Below are 17,717 nucleotides of genomic sequence, written 5' to 3' on the forward strand. Positions count from 1 at the left end.
CTGTGTGCGCGCGTGCCCCCTCAGTCAGTCGCTGGGTGTGTGTGTGTGTGTGTGAAATCAGTGCAGCCATGGATGTGTGCCCTCAGTCCGGCCCTGTGTGTGCCCTCAGTCTGGCCATGGATGTGTGCCCTCAGTCCGGCCCTGTGTGTGTGTTTGTGTGTGTGCCCTCAGTCTTGCCCTGTGTGTGTGTTTGTGTGTGTGCCCTCAGTCCGGCCCTGTGTGTGTGTTTGTGTGTGTGCCCTCAGTCTTGCCCTGTGTGTGTGTGCCCTCAGTCTTGCCCTGTGTGTGTGTGTGTGTGTGTGCCCTCAGTCCGGCCCTGTGTGTGTGTGTGTGCCCTCAGTGCAGCCATGGACATGTGCCCTCCGTCCGGCCCTGTGTGTGTGTGTGTGTGCCCCCTCAGTCCGGCCCTGTGTGTGTGTGAGTGTGCCCTCAGTCAGGCCCTGGGTGTGTGTGTGTGTGTGTGCCCTCAGTGCAGCCATGGATGTGTGCCCTCAGTCCGGCCCTGTGTGTGCCCTCAGTCTGGCCATGGATGTGTGCCCTCAGTCCGGCCCTGTGTGTGCCCTCAGTCTGCCCATGGATGTGTGCCCTCAGTCCGGCCCTGTGTGTGTGTTTGTGTGTGTGCCTCAGTCTGGCCCTGTGTGTGTGTGCCCTCAGTACAGCCATGGACGTGTGCCCTCAGTCCGGCCCTGTGTGTGTGCCGTCAGTGCAGCCATGGACGTGCGCCCTCAGTCCAGCCATGGACATGTGCCCTCAGTGCAGCCATGGACGTGTGCTCTCAATCCGGCCCTGTGTGTGTGTGTGTGTGCTCTCAGTGCAGCCATGGACGTGCGCCCTCAGTCCGGCCCTGTGTGTGTGCACCCTCAGTCCAGCCATGGACGTGTGCCCTCAGTGCAGCCATGGACGTGTGCTCTCAGTCCGGCCCTGAGCGTGTAACCTCAGTGCAGCCCTGGGTGTGTGTGTGCCCTCATCCCGGCTCCCTCCCGGGCTGCCCTCATCCCGGCTCCCTCCCGGGCTGCCCTCCTGGGTGCTCCCTCCCGGGGCTGCCCTCATCCCGGCTCCCTCCCGGGGCTGCCCTCCTGGGTGCTCCCTCCCGGGGCTGCCCTCAGCCCGGCTCCCTCCCGGGGCTGCCCTCATCCCGGCTCCCTCCCGGGGCTGCCCTCAGCCCGGTTCCTTCCCGGGGCTGCCCTCAGCCCGGCTCCCTCCCGGGCTGCCCTCCCGGCATCAATCGGGCCATTCACGGCTGCGGGGCCCGGCTGACGTCCATGGCAGCGCTGACACACGTGGGGTCGTGCCCCGCTGCTGAAATGTCACAGCGAGGCACGTCCGGCCCTGGCATCGCTCCGGGGAGGGAGAGCTTTGTTCCAGCCCTGGCTGCTTTGGAAAGCGTTGGGTTATACACTATGTGAACTTTCTATTAAGCTTTAAAAATGCTCTACAAATTCATTTCCCTCAGGGAAGCAGGGACTCTGCTCAGCTTCCACGTGCGTCTCTCTGGCGTTGGGTGCCATTAGTCCTTGGTTGATCCCTCTTTTTCCAGGCTTGGATGCTGCAGCTGAGGAAGAGGATGGAGCTTTGTCCTCAGCATTGTTTTGCAGAGCTGGGAGGTTGCATAAATTGCCACCATTTTGGCTCCTGAGCACTCATATCCTTAATTTTTTTGTAAGGGAAATCCCCAGAGATTTAAAGGCTGTTGGCAGGTTGCTGCTTTGTTGAGTGGTGTGGAGTTAATCCTGGGCCATCCCTTGCTCCTTGTGAGTTCTCTGTGCTACATGAGGGCTGGGAATGCTCCTGGAACACGGGGAATGTTCCTGGAACACAGGGAATGCTCCCAGGAGCACAGGGAATGCTCCCTGGAACATGGGAAATGCTCCTTGGAGCACAGGGAATGCTCCCAGGAGCGCAGGGAATGCTCCCTGGAACACAGGGGTCACTCCCAAGAGCACAGTGATGACCCTTGTACCAGCACAGGAGAGCTGTTCCAGAGAGCTCCTGCTGATGATAGAGCCTGGATTAAATCCCCAAATTCCTGATTCCTGCACCCAGGCAGTGAGGCAGCTCTGCCTTTCTAGCCTTGCATGGACAGCTGAGATGTTTTTGGAATCCTGGCTACGCTCCATGGCTTCCTTTAGGCATTGGGATCTCTTGGAGCATCCTCATCTCCCTCTTCCTCATGTGCAATCCAATGATTCCCTTGACCAGCACTCCTAAAAATAAAGAGAATGGATTGCTGGATTTTACTGGATCATCCCCTTACTGCCCCACGTGCCTCATTTTTGACTTTATAAAGTCTTTTTTAAAGTTCCTGAGACTGCATTGAACCAAACCTCATAACCAGACTCCCAAACATCCCTGCTCCGATTTCCCACTCCCCCCCAGGTGAATTCCCACAGGGAAAAGGGGATCTTGTTTGTCTCTCCCACAGGATGGGAGGCTGGATGGGTTTGCGCAGCTTCAAAGTGGGGTTGTTGGTTATTCCCAATGTTTTCCACATTATGGATTTGCACAGGTTGTTGATTATTCCCAGTGTTTTCCACATTATGGATTTGCACAGGTTGTTGGTTATTCCTGGTATTTTCCCTGTTATGGATTTGCACAGGTTGTTGGTTATTCCTGTTGTTTTCCCTGTTATGGATTTGCCCAGGTTGTTGGTTATTCCTGGTGTTTCCACATTATGGATTTGCACAGGTTGTTGGTTATTCCTAATGTTTTCTGTTTTATGGATTTGCACAGGTTGTTGGTTATTCCTGTTGTTTTCCCTGTTATGGATTTGCCCAGGTTGTTGGTTATTCCTGTTATTTTCCCTGTTATGGATTTGCCCAGGTTGTTGGTTATTCCTGTTGTTTTCCCTGTTATGGATTTGCCCAGGTTGTTGGTTATTCCTGTTATTTTCCCTGTTATGGATTTGCCCAGGTTGTTGGTTATTCCCAGTGTTTTCCACATTAAGGATTTGCCCAGGTTGTTGGTTATTCCCCATGTTTTCTGTTTTATGGATTTGCACAGGTTGTTGGTTATTCCTGGGGTTTCCACATTATGGATTTGCACGGGTTGTTGGTTATTCCCAGTGTTTTCCACATTAAGGATTTGCCCAGATTGTTGGTTATTCCTGTTGTTTTCCCTGTTATGGATTTGCCCAGGTTGTTGGTTATTCCTGTTATTTTCCCTGTTATGGATTTGCCCAGGTTGTTGGTTATTCCCAGTGTTTTCCACATTAAGGATTTGCCCAGGTTGTTGGTTATTCCCAGTGTTTTCCACATTAAGGATTTGCCCAGGTTGTTGGTTATTCCTGTTGTTTTCCCTGTTATGGATTTGCCCAGGTTGTTGGTTATTCCTGTTGTTTTCCCTGTTATGGATTTGCCCAGGTTGTTGGTTATTCCAGTATTTTCCCTGTTTTGGAGCCGTGGCCGCGCTGGGCAGGAGCGATGCACACCCAGCCCCGGGCTCTGTTTTCTTCCCTCTGAATCAATATTGATGTTTTTTGGAGCCCCACGTGGCCGATGGCAGCGCTCCCCTTCCCTGCAGGTTTCAGTGATACTGGGATCGGGAGATGAGCACGGGATAAAATTAACTGGGATGAAGCAAGTGGATACCAGAGCAGTGAGTGAGGCTCCCAAACACCTCCCTGTTACCTGGAGCACCTGTTCAAGGTGCTTTGCACATCCCAAAGTTTTTATCGTGGTGAAACTGGAGCGCCAGCCGGGCATTTCCCGGGGTGGAGCAGCTGGGAAGTGCCACCTGCCACCTCCCCTGCCACCATCACAGGCCTCGGAGTGGTTATTCCTTAATTGTTCATTTTTCCACCTGTTTTGTCCAGGTAGCTCCAACCCAGTGCTCCGGTTGAGCCACAACCGTGTTTCACAACCGTGCTTAAAATGGATATTTTTGTAGCATAGTCAGGGCCTAAAACAGCCCTGCAAAATTCTGCTCGCCCACGCGCCTGGCGTGAGTAATTTTCTTTTGATGGGTGAGTAAAATATCATTATTTTTTTCATGCTCCTCTTGGAATGGGTGGGAGAGAGGATTCTGACATTATTTTTGATTTGCTTAACACTGACACCGTGCCTAGCTCCGTGCAGGATGCAGAGGGACCTGCTCCCAGGGGCTCATCCCTCCACTGCCAAACTTCAGGAAGGTGCCTTGTCTTCCCTGGCCTGACCTAAAATCCAGAAAATCGATGTTTACACCTCTTTCTTTGCCTCTTTTTACACCTCTCTTTCATTCTCCCCCCGCTGCAGTCACCCTGACATCCCTGCGTGGCTCACAGCCTCCAGGTTCCCGGGGATGGGGCTGAAATCCAGGTGGGAGCGCTCACCTGCGGCACGGGCGCGTTCATTCCCCAGGGATCCCATCCCCACATCCCTCCTGTCCCCACCCCGTGACCTCCCCTCTCATCTCCACGAGGAGAGCACCCAAACGGGGATTTGGCGCAGAGTCTCCCTCGACAGAAGCTGTTTGTGATCCGTTGGAATAATTTTTTTTCCCTTTTTTTTTTCCTCTTTTTTTTTTTTTTTGCCTCCGCGCTGTGTTTGGAGCGGTTGCCATGAGTTCCTGGGAGGGGGGAGCGGGGTGGGACGGTGCCTGCGGTTTCCATGGACACGCCGGGAGCACAGCGAGGAGGCATCCGGGAGATTCACACCCAACCTGAGCCTGCCCTCCTGCCTGGCTCACCTGGGCACGGCTGGCATCCCCTCCTGGCCGGGGATTTGCACCTTTGGGTGTTTTTAGGGAGCCCAATGCAGGTTTCCAGGATTTTGATGCTCTGTGTTCCCTCTCCTTGTGCAGGCTGGCGTGAGACTCAGGAATGCTGCTCGGCAAAGCCCTCTCAGCTTCCTTTGAACTTCCTGGCTTTTCCCTGTCGTGGAAAAGTCCTTCCCTAACACCTCCATCCCTCAGGGAAGCTTCACCCAAGCGGAGAGGGAGGAGAAGCTCAACCAAGTTCACTCCGTAGCAGAGTGGGAAAGTGAAGGTTCACATCCTTCCTGGAGTGCTCCCGACCTTCCTGTTGGGGTTTGCAGGAACTCTTTGATCCCTCTGGGGTGGCAGCTGATCCCATGACCAGGCAGCTTTTCTGGATGCAGCTGAATCCATTCCCAAGCCAGCAGCTTCCAAAGGGAAAGGCTCAGGGAAGGACCCAATTTCTCTGGTAGCTTTAGGATGATTTTTGTCTGCGCAGAGGATCAGGTGTAAAGGGATGGTTTTGCAGGATCCCTCATCATCCAGCATGCCAAAATCCTGGGGAAAACCAGGCTCGGAGGGTCGGGGTCACCCTGGCAGCGCGGGAGGCTGGGTGTCATCCTCCTGCCTGCAGGCACAGAGAGGTTTCTTTCCGGTGAAGGAATTGAGATTTTTGGTGGAAATTCAAAGAGTGAGAAGCTCTGGCGGGCATCCAGGCTATGCTGGCGCTTGGGGTTTCAATGAGAGAGAGAGAAAAAGGAAAAAAAAACCCTGAAACTTTCCACGGGAAGCGGGCACTTCCCACAAAACATGGGTTTAGTTGGTGGTCTGGCAGTGGTACCAGTAAAAACCAGTTTTGGCCACCAGTTCATACCGAAGCGGGACCTGTGGGTCCCCTGCAAACGCCACTCGTGCCCACCTGGGGCAGGAATATTGAATTCAGAGGCTCAGTGTCACTTTTCCCAAATTAATTAACATCCAAACTGCCCCAGCCTCTGCTGTCCCCATCCCTGCCTGTCCGTCCATCTGTCCATCCTTCCCTCCCTTCCCAATCCCTGCCTGGCAGCTCAGCATCCCCAGGGAGAGCATTTTATCAGCTGTGGGTGAAAATATTTGGTGTTTATCCCTTGCTTATCTGCCAAGGGTCTTCTGGGGCCTGATTAGGGGTGGCAAAGCCGTGTTGAGCTGGAATGAGCTGGGAAAAAAAATCAAATCCCACAGGGAATTTATCCCCTGGGCACTCTCTGAGCTCCATGCCAGCTCCCCACGGCCAGGGGTGATGCCAAGGTGTGATGTCCACCCTGGGGAAGGATCATTCCTCCCTGATTTAGCAAGGATTGAGTGATTCCCGCTGGCAATTCCTGCCTTCCAGGGGACTGCTGGGCAGTGGGAGGGGGAGCTCCGTGTTTTAAGCTGCAGCTCCCCACAGACCTCATGGAGCTGTATCCCCCCCCTGCCTGGGAGGTTTGTTTCCAACTCTCCTGTGCATCCAGAGGAGAATTAACTGCTTTGGTGTGTGTGGCCCTGCGTTTGCACATGGAAAAGTCAAGTAAATAGATGAGATTGCTGGGGAAACTTCAGAGAAAATCAGCCACAGCTTCTCCCACCTTCCCCTCCCTGGGGTTCCTGAGCATCCCCGAGTAGAGCTCGCAGGATTCTCTCCACCCACACTTTTTTCCTTACTTTAAGCTCTTCCCACCCTCTCCCTGCAGTGTTTCACCCTCCTCCCTCCCCCCTGAACCCTGCTGCTTTCCCAAACTCCAGGTGCCCTCCCAGGGAGGGGGCTGCGAGGGGCCGGGATGCTCCCCCAGCCCCGCGGGCTGGGAACGCTCTGGCTGTGACTCAGCGCGCTCGGCTCTTCAGGAACGGGATTTCAAGGGATTTCACACCCCAAACACAACCCCAGCTTTCTCTCGCTCAGCAGAAACGAGACATCAGGAAAAAAAAAAAAATAGAAAAAAAAAAAAGCAGCACCGATTCTGGTTTTTCTTTGGTGTTTGTAGAGCCAGGCTCAGCTTTGAAGGTACCAGGGAGATCCGTGGAATTCATGGCAGTGATGGATAAGGATCCACCTGCCCCCAGTTTATTTGTATTATCCCCATCATGCATTTCCTAACCACAAAAAAAACCAAAAACCTCTCAATTTTGAAGCAAATGGTTGTGATGTTGCTGTGGCAGCTGCACTTTGTCCCCCCACAATTTTGCAGGCAGGGACACAACTCCCAGAGGGACAAAACTTCGGTGCCAGCAGCAGTTTTGAGGCGTGGGGTGAATCCATTTGGTTTAAAAGCTTCAATAAAATCCATACTTTTCATCTTTTTTTTCTTCCTTCTTTCTTTCTTTCCTGCTCACCCATCTTCCCCCCCCCCCCACCACCCTCCCAGAGAATCATATTAAAAGGCAGTGATTTAAAAACCAGGAAAATTATGTAAAACTGTAAAATAGAACAAAAAACCTCCAATAATTGAGGAACAGACCTGACTTGCACAGGGTTATTTTTTAGAGGTTTTACTGAGACAGACATAATTACCAAGTGGCATCACAATGCTGATAGAGATATTTACTGCTGCATGGGAGATTTGCAGTTCTACTGACTTCGCTTTGTTTCTGGGAGAAGAAAAGGGATTTTTGGGGTTCCTTGCCCTCCGTGGTGGGGTGAGGATGGAGCAGGACCCCCTGTGCTCCCTCTGCCTTCCCTTCCCTGCTCTGATCCCCAACCAGCTTTTCCTACCCCACATCCCTCTTGGTACCAAACTCCCTGGATTGAACCATTTTTCCAGTGGACAACACCACTTTGGGGTGCTCTCTGTGTCCCCCAGAGGGGCAGGTTGTGCACAGGTAATTCCTTAATCACCTTTTTAATTGTCCTTTCCCACTTGGAACCAACCTGGCTCCAGCTCCCTGCTTGTTCCCGCCCTGCCAGAGAATGGCAAACTGGTTTTAAGTGGGATAACGCTCCCTTGAGTAAAATCCTCATTTTTTTTTATCCTTTCACCACCAAGTTGGTGCCATCACTTCCAAAAACATCAAGTGACAGCACCTGGCTGCGGATGGCAGGCGGGAGGTGCCTCATTTTGGTTTATATTTGACCCACAGAGGAAAACACAAAGGAAAAAAATCCATATATTTTTGTTTTCTTCCTGTAAGGCACCACACCCCCAGTTATTGACAGGGAAATTATACAGCAGAGTGGTGTTTGTTTATAAAAGAAGGGTGATTCACACTGCCACAGGAGCTGGAAAGGGTTAAACCCAAAATTACACCGGTCCTGGCGGAGAACCATAAACAGGAAGTTCTCCCGAAAAAAAATTTAAATTTAAACCTGGTGACTCAGGTTGGCTCCAGAGCTGCTCAGGGAGGGTCACGGGGGGTGCAGCCCTGGATTATTCCCGGTGGGTAATTACAGCCTTGGTTTGAAAACAGCGGGAAAAGTGGGAAGAGCAAGGTTTGCAGTTTGGATAATCGGGGTTTTTTGCTTCGTCCCGCCCGTTCTTCCATTGCAAACTCCTTCTCCTGTTGCACACAGTTGGATTTTATGGCAGGTTACACTGGTAAAAATATTTCTTGAGGGTCCAGCTGTTGGATGGAGCAGTGCTGGGGACTTGGAAGTGGAGCTGGTGGGAAGCAAATGGAAAATCAGCAGTGGGAAAAGCCAGACTGGGAGGCAGCAACGCAGTCCCAAAAGCCATGGTTTTATCTCAAGTTTTGTGCAGCAGCATGAGAATTTGGGCTGGTCCAGTCCAAGTTCTCAGGAGAGGACTCAGACACTTTCCCAGAAGCTGCTGGTGCAGATTTGGGATGGGAAATTGGAAGTGGAAGATTCCATTGGAATGCAATGGGATGGAGCTGAGCTGTAGGTGAAACATCTTTGGCAAAAAACCACTTGAATATCATTATGACCTCAATTTTTTCTATTTATTTAAAGCATCACAACCCAGAAAACATTGGGAGATTTTGGCTGAGATGCTTTAACCAAGCAGCACCTCTTTAACTTAATTAAATCCATTGACAACAGCAGTTGTATTCCTGGATTTTCATTATACTGATAGGTGAAAGAAATCCAATTATTTTCAGGCTGCCTGCGTGGCTGCTCCCAGCTGACCCAGCCACCCTTACATATGTTGTGTAATTTATTTAGAGTACTCTTCTCATTCAGGTAACCCAGATTTTCCTGGGAATTAGGGATTTTAAGAATGAAGGCTGTGCTGGCAGGTGAGCCTCTCCTCCAGCTGTTGGAGCAGAGGAATCCTTTGAAGCAGCTCGCAGCTCCAGACACTGGGTTGTTGCTTTTTTTAATATCCTCTTTCTAAATATTTACAGGCTTTGTTTGGGAGTTTTTTTAGTATTATTTTATCCTCCCCAGCAGATTTGGTTTGAAACAGAGCGGGTTCTTCAGCTGTCTGTGGAGCATCCTTGCCTTGCTTTGGGCTGGAGGGAGGCTGGAGGGGCTGACCTCAGGGGTGGCACTGGCTCTGGGAGAACCAAAGGGACCCGCAAGGACCACCCAGCCCAGCCCCTGGCCCTGCACAGACACCCCAAAATCCCACCCTGTGCATCCCTGGGAGTGTTGTCCAAACACTCCTGGAGCTCTGGCAGCCTCGGGGCTGTGACCCTTCCCTGGAGAGCTTTCCCAGTGCTTCTTGCAGCCTTTGGGGGAGGAATCTTTCCCTAAAATCCAACCTGACTCTGCCTTGGCGCAGCTCCAGCCGTTCCCTGGCTCCTGTCGCTGTCACCGAGCAGAGATCAGAGAGCTGCCCCTCTGGAATGCTGAGAAGTCTCTCCACACTCTCTCCCACCCTTTCCCTCTCCAGGGGGTGCACAGTGCCTGGAATGAGGGGCTGCCACCCCGGGACACCCCCTGCTGCCCCCAAACCCACCCCCAGCCTGGGCCCAGCATCAGCGCTGCTCACACATTCCCTTCTCCTCTCTCTTTTCCAGGATCCCGTTCAAGATCGGGCAGCCCAAGAAACAGATTGTACCCAAGACAGTGAGTAAACCAGTTCCCCCTTTTTAGCTCCAGCCTTGGATCATGTGGCTGATGAGTCAAGCCAGCACTTTGACTCGTCCCATTTTGCAGCGTGTGGGAGGGAGCTGGAGCAGCAGAACCTGTTGCCGCGTGTGACCAGCGCTCGGCTCCTCGTGCGAGGAGCGAGGGGGAGCCCCATGCAGGCAGAATATTTTGGTTTGGGATCTGTTGAAATTATAATTTTTTTTATTTTTTGGGAGTGGGGTGTGTGTGTGTGCGGGGTGGGGGACAAGAGCTCTCTTGGTCTGGCACAGTTTTCCTCGGAGATGGCTGAACGGGTTTGCTTCCTTCCTTCCTTCCTTCCTTCTTTCAGCAATGGCTTGTTTGTTCATCCTTTCGGAGCAGATGGAGGAGGAGGAGTGGTTCAGATCGCTGAATATAACTGTTTCCAAAGAAAGGCTTATAAGCTGAGATGCTTAGTGCTCGGGCGTGAATTAATTTGTGCTGCACAGCATTTGCTTTAAAAGCAAATTAAAAAAGCATTTTGTATTCCCGTGGATTTGAGGCTCCTACCCCAAGTGCTGCTGCTTGCAGCTGGCTGTGGTATTTTCCCTTCTTAAGCAGCTTGGCTTTGCATTTGTCCCGTGCCAAAAAAAAGCTGTGGAACCTCCCAGGAGCTGGCCCTGAAAATTCACCTGGGCACCTGCTCTGAAAAGGGAGCCCTGGGAGGCTGTGTGGGGCAGAGCTTGTCCCTCTGGTGGCTTTGGTGACCTAATCCCCTTGCACAGACTGACATCCCTGATCCTTCCTCTCCGGGACACCCAGCTAATTCCGCAGGATGCGTGGGCACCCGTGTTTGTGGGGCAGTTTCTCCTTGGGACATGACATTTTCCCTGGAGGCAGAGGGCTAATCCCACCACTCCCTTCAAGGCTTGATTGTCATGTTTTATTTTAAAGGATTTGGTGGTTGTCTGCTGCCGTGGAGCAGCAATTTTCTGTAACAGCTCCAAACTGTCAGTACAGAATTTAAGCCAGGCAGGCAACGAAGACGAGGACTGGTAAAATTCCTGCGTGGTTTTCCCATGTTTTCAGCTGCCCTTTTCCAGGGGCTGGTGATCCACCAGCAAGGTGCTGCTGCCTGTGATCCCTCAGGTGAGGCAGCCCAGCCTGAGCCCTTCACACCTCTCCCAGCTTGTGTCAGGAGCCCCCACATTCCTTGCTCCACAATATTTTGCCTTTCCCAGTGCTCCCAACAGCGATGTCCTTCCAGGCTGGGGCAAGAACCAACTGCTCTGCAGTTCTGGGTGTCTTGGCCAGCTCTGCTGGGCATCTCCAGCCCACCCATTCTCACATCCCAGTTCAATACATTCTATTTCCTTGCTGGTTTAGAGGTTTTAGAGGTTTTTCTCCCCTAAAATCAGCCATCTCTGTGCTCAGGCTCCCTGCAGATGAGTGGTGGCACCTCTGAGATCTTCCCTTCCCCGGAGCTGCTGGAATGTGCTGTTCTGAAGCAGTTGGCAGCCTTTGCTTATATATACATGTGTGTGTATTAAATAGAACAGCTCAGAATATCCGGCAGGCAGAGGTTCATTCAGCACCCAGAGCCTTTCCAGGCCTTTTCCTTTTCCTTCCTTCCTTCCTCAGCTCCCCAGGAACAAGATTTAGTGTCAACAAAGTTGATTTCTAAAACCCTTCCACTTGCCCTGGAGTGATTATAATGATAATGATGATGATGATGATGATGATGGTGGTGGTGGTGGTGTTGCTCTCCAGGCACCAGATACAAGGAAAGCAGAAAACAGGAAGCCAAAACCTTGGAACTTCACGCCCAGCACAGAGTGCAGCTCTTCAAAGCAGAACAAACGGCAGGAAACCACGGATATCCCCCAGGATCAGGCATTCCATGTGCCGTGGTGTGCTTTGAGCTGCAGGCCCCCAGATTTACCTCCCAGTTGCAGGCTGAGGCACTCCATCTGTGCAGGCATTGGGGAACAGCAGCAGCAGCCAAGGGCTGGGATGTTCCAGATGTTGGGCTGCAGGAAGTGGGAAGGTGTGGCATCTCCAGGGCTGCATCCCAAGCCCATCAGAAGGGAAGTGGTTGTGGGTAGAGGATCTCCCACTCACAGAGACTGGACCACAAAAGAGGGGGGTGAAGGGGAAGGAGAAAAAAAAAAGCAGCATTTGTTAGGATGTAACTTCCTTGGCTCTCCATGAGGCCTGGGACTGCAGTCAGGAGAGGGGGGTGGCTTTGCTGAGAGGCTCGGCGAGCCAGAGAGGCTTTTTTGTTGTCTCAGTGCCGGGGCTGGTGTCAGATCTAGGCCGGGAGTAGTCCTGAAAAGCAATTTGCCTGGGCTGCCGAGGAATTAGTCATGACTCCTGTGCCCACTCGCTTGTGATCCTTTGGAGAAGGGCACGGTGTCAGCCACAGTTTAGCTCTTGAGGGAGAAGGAAACCCCGGTAGAAAATATCAGCTGGTGAACTGAGGTGATCTCCCCCTCCCCAGACATCGCTGTGCTTTGTTTCCACCTTAACCTGGGCAAATCCAATTCCAGACAGCATAATCTCTCCCCTCCTCTTCCCTGAAAAGAGCAGCTGTCACCGGGCTCTGGGAGCCGGGTGGGAGGATCTAATGCTCCGAGAGGACCTGCTGTCAGCAGGGCCACGGGCCCGCAGCCCAATTAAACTAATGCCCAGTGATAGGAGTTAAACCTGTTAGAATTATATCTCTCCATGTTTATTGCTCAGCCACGAAGCCTCTTATGGCAGAGATGTTCTTCCCTCCCTCGGGACAGCTCCGCTCCCAGCAGAGGCTGCGCTGCCGTCGGAGCTGTCTCGTGTCCCCAGCTCTCCTGCAGCTGCAGCTGAAGTTCACCTGTGTCCCCCCAGGTTGTTCCCTGCCCTTCACCGGGGCCGGGATGATCCAAGCAGGCAGGAGCTGGGGAGCAGAGCCGGCCCTGCATCCCCCAGCGAGGTTTGATCCCGCCTCCCTCCCTGCTTCCCTCGGCCCTGCTCTGGCCTGGGCTGACTCAGACCACTCGCCCTCCTCCTCCTCCTTGCTGGCCTGAGTCAGCTTGGCAGGGAGTGGAGACCTGAGCTGCCAAACCTCCCTTCCTTGACTCATCCCAGCAGCTCTGCCTTCCCCAGGGGAGTCGGACGGAGGAGCTCCCTGAGCAGCAGGATTCCACTGCAGCACCTTTCCATTGGGCTCCCCCAGCGAGCTGGAAATCCCAAAACAGTGGAGTAAATGTCATGGGAATGGTGGGGTGAATTCAGGTGACGCCAGTTAAATAGTTTTGCTCATTTTCACTCTCTTCCTTCAATCTTTTCTGCCCAAACTAGTCTCTGCAGTTGGGAGGTGCCTCCTTTTTCCCTTTGCCATTTTTCTGGGAAGATTTCTTGCAGGATGGGGATGTGGAGATCTTGCTGAGTGGAGTCTGTGACATCCCAGATCCACCTGTACTCTGCAGCTCTGGCTCAGAATATTCGCCCATGGGACTTACCTTGAAATCCTTGATGGGGTGGCAGAAGCTCAGCAGAAAATCTTAGTTCTAATTTCTATGGGTTTCACTTTTTTTGGAGAAGAGGAAGAAGGAAACACTTCCCTCTTTTTCCCAAGATCCACAAAGATGCTAAGACCACTGCAAGATGCAGAAATCAGCTCATCTTGCTCCTCCAGGAAAAAAACACGAACCCCAGGGGGATAGGAAGGTTCCTCACAGTCCCTCATTTCCATCTCTTTGTTGGCTTCGGTCTTGCTCCATTGCCTCATAAGCAGGGCGGTGATGATGAGCCTGCCCTTTCGCCCATGGGACTTACCTGGAAATTCTTGATGGGGTGGCAGAAGCTCAGCAGAAAATCTTAGTTCTAATTTCTATGGGTTTCACTTTTTTTGGAGAAGAGGAAGAAGGAAACACTTCCCTCTTTTTCCCAAGATCCACAAAGATGCTAAGACCACTGCAAGATGCAGAAATCAGCTCATCTTGCTCCTCCAGGAAAAAAACACGAACCCCAGGGGGATAGGAAGGTTCCTCACAGTCCCTCATTTCCATCTCTTTGTTGGCTTCGGTCTTGCTCCATTGCCTCATAAGCAGGGTGGTGATGATGAGCCTGCCCTTCAAGCAGGAGGGATGTGATCACAGGTGGGAGGCCCAGTGTTTGCAAACAAAAAAAAGAACTGGGTGAAAGGGAGAACGTTGTTTTATTTCAAAGCTTTCGAGAGCTAGTCGCTCTTGATGTAGATTTAAATAAAAACCCCGAGACGAGCGATTTTTGCATTACCCAGCCCCTGTGCCTGGAAGAAAAAAAAAACCATTCAATACAGAAAGTGTGGTTTGATTTGGAGTTTTCAGAAAGAGGCTGCAGAGCAGTGGGATTATTTTAATAATACGGAAACTTCCCTTCAGGATATTGTAATTTTCTTGCCTGTACTTCTTGTTCTCGTTACTTTTAACGTGATAATCCTCTCCACAGCCTCTGTCGGCTGCGTGTGACCGTGGATAGCTACTGGGAGTGGGAATTACTGTGTGCTCTGCAAAATGTTCCCAGCTTGTCCTCCTTGCAGGGCTTTGCCTGTGACTCTGCTGGGTGGGAGCACGTGAGAGCAGCTTTTCCCTCTCCAGAGGAGCTGTTTTTGTGGGATACCCAGGCTCCAGCCACGGCTGGGAGGCTCCATGAGCTCGCAGACTGTGGGGACTGGGAGCCAGTTGCTGCCTGTGGGCGTGAAAAATAAGAGCAATCCTTGGGCAGCTGTCTCGGAGAGATGGGGCTGGGGATGTGAGTCAGGCTGGGCAGCTGAATTCTGTCTGTGTGGAGTCACCTCGATCCCATGTGGACCCTGCTCTGGCACTGGGGTGGGGGCTTGGGGGAGCTCGGGAGGTTTGGGGGTTCACAGCACCCAGAGGGTCACAAGGTGGGGAGGTTTTGTCTTTATGGAATGGATCCTAAAATCCCAGAATGGTTTGGGTGGGAAGGGAGCGTTAAAGTCATCTTGTTCCACCCCCTGCCATGTGCAGGGACACCTTCCACTATCCCAGGGTGCTCCAAACTCGCCTCAGACACTTCCAGAAATGGGGCATCCCCAGGGAAATCCATCCCAGCCCCTCTTCACCCTCACAAGAAACATTTCCTTCCCCAGATCCCATCCACCCTGCCCTCTGACAGTGGAAACCATTCCCAGTGTCCTGTCCCTCCATCCCTTGTCCCCAGTCCCTCTCCAGCTCTCCTGGAGCCCCTTCAGGCCCTGGAAGCTGCTCCATCCCCTTTAGGCAATGATGCCTTTTGCTTATTGCACAGAAACGGGCGAATCTGACAGCAAAAAAGGGACAGAAACCCTGAATATTCACAGGTATTCCACAGCCAAAGCTTTTGGAGGAATTGGTTGCTGAGCAGATCCTCCTAAACACAGAGAGGGAACAATAAGGGAACGACACCCCCAGCCTTTCAAAGGGGGGCACATTTTTGAGTCGTGCCCGACCCTGTGTGGTTTGCAACCAAAACAATTCACACCTAAGGCCTATAAATAGAGTGCAATAGTCCCTGGATATTTTAGCAGCCGGAACAGGCACGGGGATGGAGGGTGAGTTTTACTATGTGCTGGTTACCTGACCTGCAGGGCGCCAGCTGCCGCGGATTTCTGCGCTCCCCGAACGCCAGGCACAAGTCGTGTGAGCTGCCCCCACACTGCTCCGTGTCTGTTCTCTCCAGCACCCAATTTTAGCAGCACGAAAAGGGAGCTGGAGCTCCTGGGAGGGTTTTTTGGAGCAGAGGGATTGGGGGGGAGAGAGCCCAGCTCGCATCCCCCGGATGGTGGGAGCGGATGGTGCGGACAGCTGGGCGCTGGGATGGGGCTGGAATGTGGCTGGGCACTGCCTGCCCTCAGATCAGGCTGGTGGAGTTCAAGTGCAGCCCAAAAAGATGTTTAAAGAAGGAGATTTTAAGAAAATTTCCATCTTTAACCCCCAAGCTTTTAACGGCAATTCTGCTTGAAAAGCAACATCCCCATTAAATTGTGGTGCTGCATCAAGCCTGGGATTGAAATCCCAGGGCCAGCAGGAAGAATTGGAACAAACCTTTGGATCCTTCTAGTCCTGGCTGCTCCCAGCACTCTGCATTTCCTTAATAGCACAGGAGCTTGACAACACAACTGAACCCAGAGCTGATCCCATGACAACAAACGCGCACGGATTTACTCTTGGCTGGTCAATTGAAATCCATTTGCTTCTCTGGTTGACGAGGTGTGGAATGAATGTTTTAAGTGTGTTAAAACAGTCAGCATGGAAAGAAAGTTCCTTAAAATATCTCCTATCGCTGGAGGTTTGCTGCCAGCTAGCAAGTAGGAGGGAGCAGGCACTGAGGTAGCATCGGGAGAAGGCTGTGCTGGAGCTCTGAGCTCGGAGCACAGGGTTCCCCTCCCTTTTGGAGGTGCCACAGTCCACTGGGATTGTGCTCCAGCCCGAGAATTTCATGGGAGGGAGCTGTTGTAGGGGTGAGGAGGGTGTGGAGGGGGTGAACAATGCAGAGATGGGAAGGCACACTGGTGGTTTGGGGGGAATTTCACCATCCTGTTGAGGATGAGGAAGGAGGAAACAGCCAGACCCACCTCAGGATCCTTAACAGGGCTGGAGGAGCAGCAGCTCCCCTCAGTCTTTGGGAGAAAAAAACTTAGTCCCCCAGCACTGAGCCATGCTAGGTTGTGACCTCCCTGCTTTTATAGCATTCCCATTTATTCCATCAGCTCCCAATCCATGTCCTTGGGTCAAGCTGCCATGTTTGGTGCTGGCTCCAAGAGGGTCTGGAGCTCCAAATCCCCAAGACTTCCTTTTCTTTTGAGCCTTTACTCCCATTAAACTGCAGCTTGTGCTGGGCTCAGCTCAGCATTTCCCAGGGACAGTTTTCCCTGCACCAGGCTGCCCTGCAGTCCCCTGGAGCTGATTTCCATCTCTTCTTTCCACAGGTGGAGAGAGACTTTGAAAGGGAATATGGGAAGCTGCAGCAGTGAGTATCAACCACACTGGTCGGACAGGACTGGCCGCGTGCTTCCCTCCTCTCGTTGCATCTTCCCAGGGAATTTTAGCCAGGGATGCTCTTCCCAGTGAGCAAATCCCTCGCTGCCCTGTAATTTCCAATTCTTCAGGGTTTCTCTGAGTGTTCAAAGGTGTCCTCAGAAGTATTTGCAGTGGGGTTGCAGATTCTGGCAGCTTGAAAAAGAAAAAGTGTAAAATTGCCAGGAAACTGTGGGGTCCCTGAAGAGGCCAACACCTCAGAGGACCAGGAGTGGCTCTGCCATCCTGCCTGTGTCACAGGAGCTCACAGGGATCATCTGGAAGCATTTGGCTTTACCATTTGTGCTAAGTGTGAGAACTTTCAGGAAATATGTGAACTATGAATAAGAGATCACCAACTTGAAAAGGTTAAAAACCATCTGAAAACAACCCGAAAGGGTTGAGCTGCACTGAACTTCATCAAGCCTTGCCTGGATATTTTTAACTCCCACCAGAAGCCAGCATATTCAGCCCGTAAATGATTTGTTGCACGTATGATACACTTGGGTTTCTTTCTTTCCAAGATTCCGACTTTGCCTTCTTTCTCCCATCTTTCAGATTGGAAGATCAGACCAAAAAACTTCAGAAGGATATGAAGAAAAGCACAGATGCAGATTTGGGTAAGTGACTGGAGGATACATAGACTGTGAACTTGGCCACAGAGAGATGAAGTGACTTTTCTCGAGATCACATGAGTAATGTGTGACAAGTCTGGAAAACAAATCCAGAGCTCAGTCCCACTCAGTTTGCTTAGTTACAAGGCCATCTGCGAGAGGCAGCTCAGCCCAGGGAACACAGGGAGTGCTGCGGGCTCAGTCCCTGTCTCCTGAGCTCCGTGGCCTTGGAAAAGTCCCTTTCTTTTGTTTGCCTCAGTTTCTGCCACTGAAGAAACCCAGGAGTCGTTGTTCCAGGTCTCAGATTATCCAGCAGGAGCAGCTCCGCTGAGCCTATTGTGCCAACAGTGCTTTTTCACCTCCTTCAGTCTTCCTTTCATCTCCTTCACGTCCCTCTCTGGAGCCCCAGGAAGGTGGGGTGGGTCT

The 17,717-nt window shown here is 52.1% G+C and overlaps 1 protein-coding gene across 2 annotated transcripts in view; it reads left to right on the plus strand.

Moving 5' to 3' along the window:
* Nucleotides 1-17,717, plus strand: part of BIN3 (bridging integrator 3) — a 44,448-nt gene that overhangs the window by 4,342 nt on the left and 22,389 nt on the right. Inside the window, exons 2-5 of one of the 2 annotated variants that reach the window (XM_041424908.1) lie at nucleotides 3,812-3,961; nucleotides 9,610-9,658; nucleotides 16,590-16,630; nucleotides 17,236-17,297. In XM_041424908.1, the coding sequence (XP_041280842.1) occupies nucleotides 17,270-17,297 (28 nt within the window). In that variant the 5' untranslated portion in view covers nucleotides 3,812-3,961; nucleotides 9,610-9,658; nucleotides 16,590-16,630; nucleotides 17,236-17,269. The remainder of the gene's footprint in view (nucleotides 1-3,811; nucleotides 3,962-9,609; nucleotides 9,659-16,589; nucleotides 16,631-17,235; nucleotides 17,298-17,717) is intronic. The other variant, XM_041424907.1, reaches the window with a different exon arrangement.

This window comes from Onychostruthus taczanowskii, unplaced genomic scaffold (genome assembly GCF_017590055.1).
Source record: "Onychostruthus taczanowskii isolate IOZ18803 unplaced genomic scaffold, ASM1759005v1 scaffold84, whole genome shotgun sequence".
NCBI classification, from domain to species: Eukaryota; Metazoa; Chordata; class Aves; order Passeriformes; family Passeridae; genus Onychostruthus; species Onychostruthus taczanowskii.